Below are 14,094 nucleotides of genomic sequence, written 5' to 3'. Positions count from 1 at the left end.
GACCATTAATTTTTAATGAATAGTTTTAAATGATATAATTGAAAAAAAAGGCGCTTATCATATCCATATGACATAATAGCCGATGATGTTTATTAAAAGCTTAGAAATAAAACTGTAGAACAAACGAACATGAACATTGGTAGAATATTAATCTAAAGGTTTTCTACATGAACTTGCTGTATAATTGATACACAATTTTTAAGACTTGAAAATTTGTTTTAAATAGTGTACCTTGTTGTAGGAATCAATGTTCTAAAACCAGATCAATAGGATTATTATAACGCAGAAAAAGTAGTTTTCAAAAAAATTTAGTCCACAGGTTTTGAAGGGACGTAAAGTTTTGCTATAGTTTCGAAATTGTACCCAACTTTTACAGGAATCAACGTCTAAAGGTAGACATCGATATGACAATTCTAAAAGAACTACTAGTTACGAACAGCCGTACAGATCCTTAAATTCGCCACCTAAATAACCACCTAAATTAGGATACAATTAGACAAAACAGTAGCAAAACAGAAATCAAACTTTAAAATATGAAATGAAAACTTTAGATCTTATAGAAATATGAAAATTCAAAGAATATTTATTATATATACTCAAAAAACAATATGTACATAGGGAATACTTTATTGTAAAAATTACATCATAAACCAATAAAAGTCAATAATATTCATAAATAGATACATCTCTGTAACAAGTTTAAGTTACTATTGTCATAATACAATTTTAACTAAGGACTAAATTTTTCTTGGATTTCATCTGTTGAAAAAATGACTGACTATCTTTGACAACGATCTAAATAAAATATCCATTAGAATAAACAACGCGCATATTATATAACAAATGAGAAGTAGCTCTATCCATAACTGCAAGACCTTAAGACAACTTTTAAAGAAAGCTATTTAAAAATGATTATTCATACATGGATTAAAAATTTCGAAATTCACAAAGCCAAAGTAAATTCTAAAAGGGTTTGCAATCACAGGAATTTTATCAGACTGATTGAATGCTGTTAATTGCTGTTAATACTATGCAATAACATAATGCATTAAAATAAAAAGAAACTGCTCTTTTAAAAGTCTCTTAACAAAAATACTCACATCTACTTGGGAGAATTCATTTTCATGCCTGGTAATTCCTCCTTGCCAATCAGCTTTATTCTGGCTCCCTGCAAATATAACAATTTACATCTATCAAATATGCATAATCAGGGGGTGCTGTTCAGCCAATTCTTTCCATTTGAAATTGCCGAAAATTAAATATTTTGTTGGAGTAAAAATTGTTTTTTTGGTGTAACTGAAAGGGAAGTGGGTAAGGGGGGGGGGGGAGAAAACAGTGTTGAGGAAAATTTCACCTAAAATTGGTAAGTCAAATTACATTCCCTTTTCCCTGATGCATATGAAAAGATTTCAGATTTCAGGCTGAGCCGCCAGCCGTTACTTTTTCAACTTTTTGTTCGATTTAGGGAAATTAGACCTATGCAATATTTCAGATCGAAATTCGAATTCTAAGTGCTATTTAATCCTTGATAACGAGATGGTTGCATTAACCCCACACCCCCCCTTACACCTAAATTTTTAAATAAATTAACTGGGAACATTTAGTACCTGTAATTCTGGAAGCAGGGCAATCTTCAGCTTGGATCTGCTGCAGTACTTCTTGAACACCGCCTTATTAAGAGATATAAGTTTTCCGGAATTGTAATGTAGGGAGTAGATTTGAAATCTGCATCAAATTTTAAGGAATTTTTATAAAATTCGTTTTTTGTATAATTCTTTATCTAAAAGCGGAAATACAAATTAAGTTAATTAATTTTGGCATCTGTGATTGGTGGATTTAAAAAATCTACGCTCTGATTGGATGTCGTACATCATTCAACCAATTAGAGCGCAGGTAGTTTAAAATCCACCTATCCTATTGGTCAACATTAATTAACTTAAAATGTATTTTCGCTTTTAGATAAAGAATTTTACAAAAAATTAATTTTATAAAAAATCCTTAAAATTTGATGCAGATTTCAAATCTACTCCCTATATTAAAATTCCGGAAAACTTATATCTCTTACCGCCTTATAGGAAATAATATCTGGTTTTAGAAAGATTTAAAATCAAAATAAAAATGTTTATTAATAAAGAGTTCAAACCCATATTGATACACAACTTAATTAGCTGTATTTCTTAATAAAATATATATGTGTTAAGACAAAATTCAAACAGGTTAAGGGAATTTTGTCATCGTAAGAAAAAACATAAAAAATATTTGTAACAAACAAAAAAAAAAGGGGGAAAAGATTGTGGATGCATTTAAAGGAAACTGGAGAAAAAGACATGGTTTCAAATACTAAGTCAACCTTGCAAGAATGAACATTAGCAAAATTATACCTTTAATTTACTTGAAGAGGCATTATGAGCAAGAACCGCTAGCTTTGAAATAATGGGCAACAGCTGGTGCTTCTTGTATTGGCTGTACCATTCCAAGGTTGTGCTCCAGACTTCCAGTTTGGGTTCTGAAAATGATACATTTTAAGCAAAAGAGGTAATAAATGCTTTAAATTTTAAGAGACTTTAGAATAGAGGGTCTAACGCTTAAAATCTCTTGTTAGAAAGTTTTATTAATATTTTATTTATTAATTGGGGTGCTAGATAGATTCCTAGATTTTTTAGGTTATGGTTTTCTCAATTCCTATTTAGGATTGGCGGTTATCAATTTAAATTATCAGGGATTGAGAATGCTCATGTTCTACATATTTACATCAAGTTTCCTTAAGATTTGTCTATTAATTGCGGTGCTAGATCAATTCCTAGATTTTTAAGTTTTCATGATTATAAGGTTGCGTGATTTTAAAGGTGTGATGATTTCCCTATTTTACCAATATCAATATTTATTATATGAACTGCTTTATAATATTTTTTCCTGGTATACAATCATAATTTTTTAGCTTTGCTACTTATGGATGTTGTCATCCTTGTTAGGATATTATTCTTTAATATAATATACCTGGAGTAAGAAGTAATAAGGAAAGATACAATGAAGCAGCAGATAGTTGAGATGGATTCAAATGAGCCAAATCATATTCCACCTAGAACAAAATTAGTGTTAAAATTTGAGATGTAAGGCGTATGTACATTGTTCACTAAATCCCAAGTAATTCAATACAGGTTTCAAATATAAAACTTAAAATTTAAAAAAAAAACAGTTTTAAATGTTCGTAATTCCTTCAATCTATTAAAGTAATTAAAATCTAAAATAGTGGTACAAATGTATGTAATAGGGAACAAACCAATCAAACCTGAGCAAGTTCAACTAAATATTTGGCAAGTGTATGCTGTAGAATGTCAACATCTCCTGCCTGAATATAATAAACAAAACTGAATATAATAAACAAAACTAAATATATATATAAAATCAGATATTTGACAATAGACGTTAAATTATTTTAAATAAGAAATTCTCAAATACCTCAAAATTATAGATAGAGAAAATCTAACCAACCAATATTAACTAAAAGTAGTACCAAAAGTTTGAGCAAGCGAATGAGAGAAAACAAAAAAATTTGGATACCAGAATAGACCAATCCTAGCTAATCCCACATTCCTGAAAATACAGGTTTAAAAAGTAGTTACCTTAGAATATCTTCTGAGAAAATGTAGAGGTAAAGGACGACTCACACCAAATTTCAAAACAGTTAAAATCCTATAATAAAGTTTCAGATGAAAAATTCTCAACTCTACAGGTATACTTTAAAGCCATAAAAAACATAAGGGAAAAAGGGAGGTAAGGATAAAAATTCCAAAATGCTCCGAATTGTGTTGCGGCAAAAAAAGGACCTGTTAGGTTGTTGTTGTTGTAGCCATGATTCTCTGAAGTTAGGACTCAGATGCACACGGAGACTGGAAGTAAGAATCCTTTGGCCAATCTTAGATTGGTAAGCTTCGCGCTCAGCTGATTGTATTCTATGTTACATTACAAGCTGACCCGCAATTCTCGTGGAAGCTACTCAATTATTACATCACCCTGGCCTAGAGTTTTGGCAGGTGTTCCATATTAAGCCACCCTAATTAATGGCACTCTCATACGAGGAGCATGGATGAGGGAAAGCATGGTTAGAGCTGCTTGATTAGTAGAATCCTAACTTCCTACAAATCTTCCCCCTTACAACCCTAGGGCATCTCAGGGAAGGTTGAGTGATCATAATCTGACAAATTGCGACAGCATTTGTCAACCGAGTGCAAAGTCTATGTGGGAACTTAGGTCAAATGCCGGCTCAGAAAGCAATTTAAAAGACGAAAAATGACCCCCCATCATTAGAACCAGGAGGCAGCCTAGGTTATACAATATACATCTATACTTTAACATTTATTTATTATACTTTACCTCAGCTCAGTTTGTCTAATTTGTGCAGCTGAATAAGAGTTATCAGTGATGTATACAAAGTCTCTAATCTCCGGTGGATACATCTCCTCTATCTTGCTGGCTGTAAACATAGCCGTTACACCAACCAACTGATACCTGCATAGTCATACATTAAACAAGGATGAAAACATCCATAAAAGCGAAGCACTGAAACGGTAGGACAAACGGACATTAACACTTGTATAGTGTCTTAATTGAATAATCAGAAGAGTCGAAGCAAAATTGTAAGTATATTTGTTGAAAAACTGCTTGATAAATGATAATGTTTATGGACATACTTACATCTTTAGGACTTGATTATAGAGTTGCTTCGCTTATAATATTGTTCTTTGTTGTCCCAGGAATCAATATACCAAAAATCAAATCAAACGGATAATTAGATCACTTAAAAATTTGTTGTTAAAAAAGTAGAAAAATGGACATGTTTAAAATGGACGCACGGACATTCTAGTAATGATTATAGAGTTGCTACGCTTTCTAAATCGTGCCCAACTACTACAGGAATCATCATGCAAAGTTTGAAATCGATAGGACAATTCTAACATGCCTAAATTAACGAATAAAAGCTATCTATCTCGGATGGACGGACGGACCGACCCTAATTATAGAAGAGCTTCGCTTTTAAAAATTAATTTTCTTTGAAAATATATTTTTTTTATATTTAAAAAGAACTAAATCCACAAGGTTTAAAAATGATATATTCTTTAAAGTCAAAAATGAAACAAAATTAATGTACCCTCACTTTTGTAAATATAAATTATGGATGGAAGAATTCATCAATGTAGGTTTGTACAAACCAATCCTTATTTATACAACATAAATTTTTTTTCGACAATTAAAAATATTACCCAGAGGCCATTAAAACAAAAGATATTTAACTAATGAAAAGTGCGAAGTTACTCCAGTTTTCAGAAAAGTTTCCCAAGTAAAATTCTTCAAAGGTCTTACTTACCCATCTCTTTTGACATTGATACCATCGAGCTGCATGTAGCGGTCAAGCAGAAAAATTGTTAAATACAGAGTTTCCTGCAAATAGTGTAGGATTATAATTCTTAAAATGTATATACTAAAAATAAAAAATCCTGGGTATGAAATAAAAATAGTTTGTTCGCCACTAGTCTGAAGTATGAAATATCTGTCCGTCTAACCACTTTTATTCGTAAAAGTACCTGAAGAAGTTTAAATTGTGCATGAACTTCAATCAACCAGTCAATAAGGATACCTCTTATCCTCGCGTTTATATGGAAACCCTAAAAAAACGCTATAATGAATATAGGCCTTTAACTTCATGCCCATAAGGTCACTGTTTAGTTTATAAATAAAAGAATTTAAGGAAAACATCGTATTGGTCTTAAACAGGGGTTATACCAATTCTTCAAATAAAAAGGAAAAAAAATTCCATCAAAATGCATTTCTCACAGAGAACCCACAACCCCTCCACTTTTTATTTGCGGAGTCGAGCAAATCCATTAAAGAAAATTCAAAATTAAGAGGTTTCAGTGCTAGAAAATATGAAAAGCTTTATATCTTTAAATTGTCATTAATTACATAAAAATTAAATATGAGAAAAATGTATGCAAACCATATTATTTAAAGAAATACCTGCAGAAAATTCTTCCGTATTTGAAATTGTCCCTCCAGTTGCCTAAACACATAAATCAATCAAGAGAACTTACAGTTATTAATAATTCAGTTTACAAGCATAATTGAATACTTAATTAACCAAATAATTAATCTAATATTAGCTTTAAAGTTTTACTTTTAGAATAACAAGACTGACAATAAATGCGAAGCACAAAAAACATGGATAGACAAAGGAACAAAGTTGTATAGCAGATGTTCAGGCTCAGTTGTCAACAAAAAAGAAAAGCATAGCGTTACGGACAGAAGAAATTACTTAAATTAAAGAGTAGCTCCGCTACAACAAAAAATACCTCAAATATGAATATAAATAAGGAGCATACTCCGCGCACAATTGAGGATTTTTAGTCACTTCCTCTGTATCATCAATATTGGGTATGCCTACAATTTGTAAATATATATATTTCTCAAAAAAAAATAGACTTTATACTAAGAAAACTAATGAAAACGAACGAGAAGTTTAGCTTATACCGAAAACGAAATTAATACGGAAAAAAAAATCAAAATCTATGTAATTTCAGCTGTCGTTGGGAGTCAAAACATAGTAAAATTGAAGACCTCTACATCTGTCCCCCAAATATTATTAATTTATTTCGTGGCGTTATCCTCTTAGAAATTTTTTTTTCTATTTTGAAAATTTGAGTACCTCCCCCTCCCCCCCGACAACGACGAACAACTATTTTAGATTAGGTTAGGTTTTAGGCTAGGGAGCCGAGCGCTGCGGCTAGACAGGCAAGGGGGCCGAGCGCTGCGGCTAGACAGGCTAGGGGGCCGAGCGCAGCGGCCAGAATTCGCTGTCAGGGGGGGGGATAATCAAGTTTTCAAAATTGAAAAAAAAATTTCTAAGAGGATAATACCAATTTCGTTAGTTGGTTATATTCTTATTCAGCCGAGAAGTTAAAAGCAAAGTAAAAAAATTGCCTGGTGAATATTTACTAAAATAGAGTGATTATTTGATTACCAGGAGGCGGCTGTGGTAATTCTTGAACTCTGATATCACAGTCTTCAGCTTTTCTATAGAATAAAGAATTATTAATTTATATCATTCATAACAAAATAACAGACAAAAAGGTGAGCTTTGAGTAACTTAAAAAAAACATTTTACTTTGTACAATTTTACCAAAACAAAATGTATACTAATCGCATTTAATATGAAACATTAGTGAAGAAGTCTGAACACAAGTTCCATATTAATCTAACTTAAAAATTACTTACAACAGGAAAATATGGACTTTAAGGCCTAAGCTTGTAATTTACCTATGATAATTCTTGTAATTAATATTTAATAAGACAATCGGATAATTATTATTAATTAACATTTTGAATTGTACAAACTAGTCAAAAAAAAAGTGTCATAAGAATGAAATTTATAGAACAAACTAAAAATGCTTAAAAGCTATCAGTTATGGTACGACGCGCATACCAACCCGAAATATGGAAAAGCCCTGCTTTAAAAAATGTATATTTACGTTTCAGAGACACTCTCACAAAGCTTAGGTTTACTAATTTTCTTTGGCTCGCCCTTGAAAGTGCTGAAAGTTTTGCGGGCTACCTGAAAGAGTTATAAACTGTAGATATTCTCCTAATATCTTAATAAAAATATGGCGGAAATATTTTGGACGTTTCGACGTTATCAGACTTATAATTACAGCGTTGCTTCGCTTATTTCCGGATCGGACAATTAAATCACATACAAATTAATTTAAAGAAATCATTAAAAAATTAACATGTTTATAATAGACATACGTACGTTTAGATACTGGTTATAGAGTTGTCAGTACCTAAAAGATTCAGACAAAATGGAAAGATTAAAGTTCATGGGACAATTCTAAATTAGATTAACGATCAAAACTATCCATTACAGACAGGCGGACCATAAATAATTGTAAACAAGACCGAAAACGGTCATAGATGCGTAGATGTAAATTTAGTCCAGATAAAGCATAGAATAAGGAACATATCTATATTACAATTATAAAGAAAAGGAAAGTTAAAGTTTAATTTTAGTTGCCTTTTACCTCCTGGAAATTTTAAAAAATGGGTGAAAGCGAGAGTTTTGAAGTGAAGCGAACACGCATCTATAACAATTTGCAATTAATGAATGAATAAAAAGAGCAAACCTGAATAGTATTTTGATCAGACAGTATTCTGTTTTCACCAAGAATAGTCCTAAATGCCATTATTCAAACTATTATTCAGGCACTTATTGAAATATGTATTAAATATTATAAAATGATACGTTATCTGCTGTAGTCAGATTTCAACTGCTTTGACTTATGTTTACATAAGAATAACTGGTTTCAAAATAGTTCATTTCTTGTTTGGCAAATTAACCCTTTTCGCACGATTTTGTATTAAACTTATATAAAATGAATTGAAAGTCTTAATCGTTATTTAATTTATAAATCATTATACTGTTAATTTTCAAGAAAGGCTTAAGACATTTTTTATATTCATCTGTCTGTTACTTCAGATCCGTAAAACGAAAGTACAACATTTTACTATTACCAAATCAATGGATTTTTTATATATATTTTAAAAATATGCAATTGGTTTAAACGCACATAATGCACTGTAAATAACATTCGTTGATGTACAGGCCTTACAAAAAATAGTTTAGAATAGAAACCAAGGGGAAGTGGGTATGAAGAATAATATTTTTTTTAATGAAGTTAAAGACATCCTTCATCCATTTGAAATCGCTGAAACTGTGTCTCTTGCCCCATGGTCTTTTATTGGTACGGCTGTTTTTTTTATCCAACTTTCTGTATTTTTTTTTATCTTGGGAGGTCTGCTCAAAAATTTCAACATACCATTTATTGTTAAAAATATGTCTTTTCAATATTCATTCTTTTTAGGTAACGAAGCAAATCTATAAGTTGTGTAGGAGTGTTAAACTGTAAGATTATGCAGGGCAAAACTACTCTTTCAGTCTTCTCAATCTCTCCAAATTTCAAGTCGAAAAATTGTACCAGAAAAATAGCCTAAACCCATACCCAGATTTATTTATAAACATAAAGTAGCCTAAAATCCTCTCAGCTTCACTCTCCCTGTTACATTGCTGTTTTTTTGTAATTGCTTTAGAAACAATTTGGACAGTTTTATTTCTCCACAGAAACAACTTCGTTACCACTATTGTTAATAATCTTCCTTGTTTATCCAACAAAAGATGAATGGGGAGCACATATCTCCTCCCGCAAGATTTTAATTCATCCCCCCCCTCTCAGTTGTACCTTTCCATTTTAGTAATGCTCTGCTCATAGTATTTCTCAAAGTCATTTCTTTGTGTTCAACTTTTATTCAAAAAGTTTGAAGAGAAATTTAAAAGTTTTGTATAGAAGAGACTGAGTAGGAGCTATAAAGTTAAAAACATATAGGCAATATCTCTAATACTTAAAATGGGCCGCTCTTTTTCCCCTCCCCTGTGGGGGCTTATTTAGAAAAAATGAGGAGGAGGGGGTTCTGCAAACATGATGATTATTTACTTTTTTGGTAACAACTTTTTGTATGATATATTTATCCTATTCATCTTATTTTTGGATTAATGTTTACTAAGACAATAAGGTACAATATTATATTCGAAGCATTTCTATAATTAAATCCTATAATTGTCATTCTGTCCTCGTACAGTATCCCGTATTTACCCAATTTTGAACAATTTGGTTTAGACTTACAAATTCTTTTCTTCTTATAAAGTGCTAGCTGCCAATCTACAAGAGTTATTCTTCGTTTGTTCATACTTCTTATTTTAGAGATTCGCTCTCATGGAATTGGTCATCCATGTTTATTTAAACCGACATTATTATCAAACAGTTCTAGAGAGGGCCAAGATTAGCCCACAGAAAGGGTAAGGGATTCTACTAACATATTGTGCAAATTTAAACTTTATAATAAATTTGATATTACATTTATTATTTATTGAAGCTGATTCTACTATATAATAATTTGAATATATTTCTTAATAAAAATTTAACTTATTTTCTTAGCTACAAATCCAAATTTTTTTCTACATTTATGACATGTCTTTCCGCATGGGACAGCTTTGATCGCAGCTTTGAAGATTCCTATAACAATGATGCATAAGCTTTAAAGTGTAAAACTTTGAGAATTATTACTTGAAAATCAATAAGTCTATTCTAATCATGTTGAATTTCATGATTCATAGGACTATTCAGATTCTTAAATACATACGGTAAAATGATTAAGTAAAAAGGATGGATCTTGGAAAAAGTAGCCTCGGACAATGTAGCCTCCGGATAAAGTAGCCTCTAGGACAAAGTAGCCTCAGGACATTTAAACAAAATAAAGTAGCCTCGTAAGGAAAGCACTCGGCCCCCTGGCCTGCCTAGCCGCGGGCGCTCGGCCCCCTAACCTATAACCTAACCTAACCTAATCTAACCTAACCTATGTTAGCCTCAGGACATTTATTTAAGAAAAATTTAAGTTTCAATATTGTTTTTACAATTTTAATATTGTATTTACAATTTTTAGGTTAGGTTAGGTTAGGTTATAGGCTATAGGGGCCGAGCACTGTGGCCATGTCCTTTTATTAACAGTGGAGGCTACTTTCCTTAGGAGGCTACTTTGTCCGGAGGCTACATTGTCCGAGGCTACTTTGTCCTAGAGGCTACTTTGTCCGGAGGCTACTTTGTCCTAGGCTACTTTGTCCAAGATCCAAAAGGATTATATCTTATTGAAATAATATTTTGATAGCTTTAACTCTTTTTTTTTCTCTTTAATAATCAAGTTTGAATGTTTTTGCTATTATCCTGTGCCTATGCATTTTCTTAAAGCCTTTCCAAAACTTTTTAATACGCTTTTCCATGTTTCAGGAGACATATAAAGTTTTGAAGAAGGGAAGGAAAAAAAGTTAGGTTAACCCTTTTCACAGAGAATATTGTTTTATTTAGGAAAGCTTATTTGCAATTGCAATTCATTTTTTTTACTCCAAATTTATCGTTAAAAGTAAACATTATTATTTATTAAATTATTTTTTAACATTGGCCTTTTTAGCATTAGATGTTTATATAAGATTATAGATCAATGAAAATATTATAAATGAATTTGATTTGAAATTAACTTTAATATTTTTGTTGCCTTATCGAGAAGATTTAAAGTGTAATGTTAAGTTGTTGTGATGCTATTTCAAAGAATAATCAAATGAAGAAAAAAGATGGGTTGTGGTAGACTTTTTCAAAAAGAAAAGTGTAATTTTATTTTTCATAATTTAATTCCCATAAATAAAAGCTAAAGCATTTTCACTCCAACAATCCTATGTTAACTTAGCTGCGCCATTCTTTTATTGTAAGTATTAAAATTTCCTCATATTGCGTTTGGTCTAAAAGCAACTTTTTGATGAAAAAACATGTGTTTGATGCTTAGTTTAGGCTAGGTTAGGTTGAGTATAAGATCACCGCAGGGATAGTTCTCCGCCGGGATGGGGTTTACAGGGTTATATCCACACATACAAAGGGTGGAAATATGCTTTAAAAAAATTTAAGATGGGGAAGTTTTTTGGTTTAAAAAAAAAGGTTTGAGTGAATGCACTAAATAATAATAATAGCTCAATAATGTTAAGTTAGCAGATAGCAAGACTACCTTAATATCCATCTAGATGATATTTATTCTGTGTTAAATGCATATAATGCACATAGTATAGCCTGAGCTCTAGAGCTTGCCTCTAGCTGCACAAACTTTAGTCCCAAAGTAGCCTTTAATACCTCTCTTCAAACTTTATGTTTATATTCTCAAACACCTCTCTTCTTCTTATCCCTCTTTTCTTGTTCTTTTGGATATCTTTTTATTTGTCTTCTCTTACTCTCCTTTTTCCAAACAAAAATACTCCAAAACTCACAAAGTCTGTCGGTGACTCCATGGAAAGATTGGATTACTCACTTGGCTGCTGTTGAAATTGATTTTGTTTTTGGTGAAAAATCCCTTAATTACTACTACATAACTCGCCATGTCCGATGTTTTATGATCATCTTGGAAGGCTTAAAACAATTTTGGTACCTTTTAACCTGTAAAAATATAATTTTTATATATGATTTTCGTAGTATTTTTATTGGCAACAATCATTCTAACTATTGACAATAAAACCGTTGATTGGAAGAAACTTGGGTATGGTAAAATTTTTTTGGTCAAGGAATTCATTTTTACTCTTAAATTTAGAATCATTATGCATGTACTGCAATAAATTCATACCAAGTGACTTACAAAAGAGAGAATAGATAAAACTTCGAACTTATAAATTCTTGACTGGATATATTAAAATATCTTCTTTTTTTCTTTTTACAAAATATTAGCATAAAATATTTAGGTTGCAATTTTGCAGAATTTTTGGAAAGCATTAAATAATTTTATTGGCAAAGCAATATAAAAAGGTAAACCAGGCAAGCAAATTTTTAATTAGATTTATGGCTTAGCTTCAGAGTTTTTTATGTCAACTCTTAAATTGAAATTCTAACTCATAAAATAAATATCTTGCAATTATTAGATTTAGAAGCGAAGCTAATTTCGTGGAAAGTTGGTAAGATGTCAAAAGATTAAATTAATATGCGCTGAAGCCTCAATTAGTGAATTTACTATTGAATATTTTAAATATGCTGTATATTAAAGTTTAAACATTAAAGAGGAGCCAAATTTTTGCTGCTTATAGGCGCGTGATCATCCTTGGTCTCTCCTCTAAATAAAATAAAATAATTCTATATTATTTTATGTCTAAAATATCTTTCTGTAGGTAAGCGTAAGTCTTTTTGTACTATTTTCCCTTCCTAAGTTAAATAGAATAAAATATATTCATATTGTATACTCTGCATTTAGTATAATCTTCCTTTTCTTTCTCTGTTGATTTAAATTTGAAAGAAAAAAGTTTAAATTTGAGGAAATAAAACCTTCCCAGGAGAATTTGCAGTTCATCATCAAAATGTTGAAACAACAGAAATGTATATTTTTCCTTTTTATTAGACTTGAAGCTCCTCTGCAATTTATATTGCTTGTAATACAAAACAAGTAACAACTTTAAAAGCGAAGCTAACGAACCAGACAAGCGGAAATGGACAAATATAAAGTAATGGTTGTATAGTTGCTACTCTTTCTAAATTAAACGTTACTGTCAAAGAAATCATCCGGACAAGTTTGAAATCGATAGGACACACAGGCCTGAAATTTAATGCTATACATGATTTTTTAGTATGGCTCAGAAACTCTTCTTATCAAGCGGATATAAGTCGGTTTCGAAGCCATACTGGAAAAGCTTTTCTTTTAAAAACAGAAAAAGCAAAGTTCGGACAAAATGAAATATATATTAGATGCCCATTTGACAATACATTGATCATACATTTTGACAATGGAGACAGTTTGGTCGGTCAACTTCTGTTTTATAGTTTATGCTTATCTGTAAATGTAATAGCAGCCGAGAGATAAAATAATATCACCTATACCGTTTTATACAATAAATAATCAAAATTTGTAAATATCTTAAAAATCTATAAAATTTGATAACATCGTGCAAATTAAATTTCCGCAATAATGCAAATCCTTGAACTTGTTTATTAGTGTGCAAAACCTGATATAACTGTAGTTTTTCACCAACATGTTAAAATATCAACACAAAATTGAGCAACACAAAATGCTAATTTGAAACAAATCCTTGCTAAATTTTGGCAAGCTTTATTTCCTAAAATGCAAATATTTTAGTATTGTTTTGGCACCCCGGGGTACGTTTGTGTGTGTGTGTGTGTGTGTGTGTGAGCCGTAAATTCATCAAAAAAATGCTATCCAACATAAAAAGCCACAAAGTGCCCATAGATGAAAGATTGATGAAGTAAAAATACTCATTTGGACCAGGAATCATTCGAACAAATTTACACAAACCAATACTTGCTCTTTTATCTGGGATGGTGAACCAAAAAGCCACTTTTAGGCCTGCAGTGAACCAAAAAATAATATTTTAGTCATGTCTTAGCCCATCCATGCAACATAATTTTTAATGGAAATTATCTTTAAGTAGGGCATCAACAACATACCGCTGCACTGCTG

At 31.2% G+C, this 14,094-nt stretch overlaps 1 protein-coding gene across 1 annotated transcript; it reads right to left on the bottom strand.

The window, feature by feature from the left end:
• Positions 1-567: 567 nt before the first annotated feature.
• On the bottom strand, positions 568-8,365 carry LOC145316514 (G2/mitotic-specific cyclin-B2-like). The gene is made up of 15 exons (XM_080157088.1): positions 8,175-8,365; positions 7,524-7,606; positions 7,016-7,068; positions 6,348-6,435; positions 6,016-6,058; positions 5,583-5,663; positions 5,366-5,439; positions 4,375-4,509; positions 3,624-3,693; positions 3,290-3,349; positions 2,998-3,079; positions 2,382-2,506; positions 1,608-1,670; positions 1,101-1,168; positions 568-795 (listed from the first exon to the last, which is right to left on the bottom strand). The coding sequence occupies exons 1-14, from the start codon at positions 8,232-8,234 to the stop codon at positions 1,103-1,105; spliced, it is 1,083 nt and encodes a 360-aa protein (XP_080013214.1). The 5' UTR covers positions 8,235-8,365; the 3' UTR covers positions 568-795; positions 1,101-1,102.
• Between the last annotated feature and the right edge of the window lie 5,729 nt (positions 8,366-14,094).

Source organism: Acartia tonsa, chromosome 4 (assembly GCF_053477335.1).
Source record: "Acartia tonsa isolate MP-2025a chromosome 4, ASM5347733v1, whole genome shotgun sequence".
Classification (NCBI taxonomy): Eukaryota; Metazoa; Arthropoda; class Copepoda; order Calanoida; family Acartiidae; genus Acartia; species Acartia tonsa.
The sequence above is the reverse complement of the archived record's forward strand: the minus strand, read 5'-3'. Positions and strand labels throughout refer to the sequence as shown.

Coding starts and splice junctions, on each gene's coding strand:
- LOC145316514 (XM_080157088.1), bottom strand. CDS start 8,234: ATGGCATTTAGGACTATTCTTGGTGAAAACAGAATACTGTCTGATCAA. Junction 7,069..7,523: donor TGTGAGAGTGTCTCTGAAAC/GTAAATATACAT, acceptor TTTATTCTATAG/AAAAGCTGAAGACTGTGATA. Junction 4,510..5,365: donor ATCAATGTCAAAAGAGATGG/GTAAGTAAGACC, acceptor ATGACTATGCAG/GTATCAGTTGGTTGGTGTAA.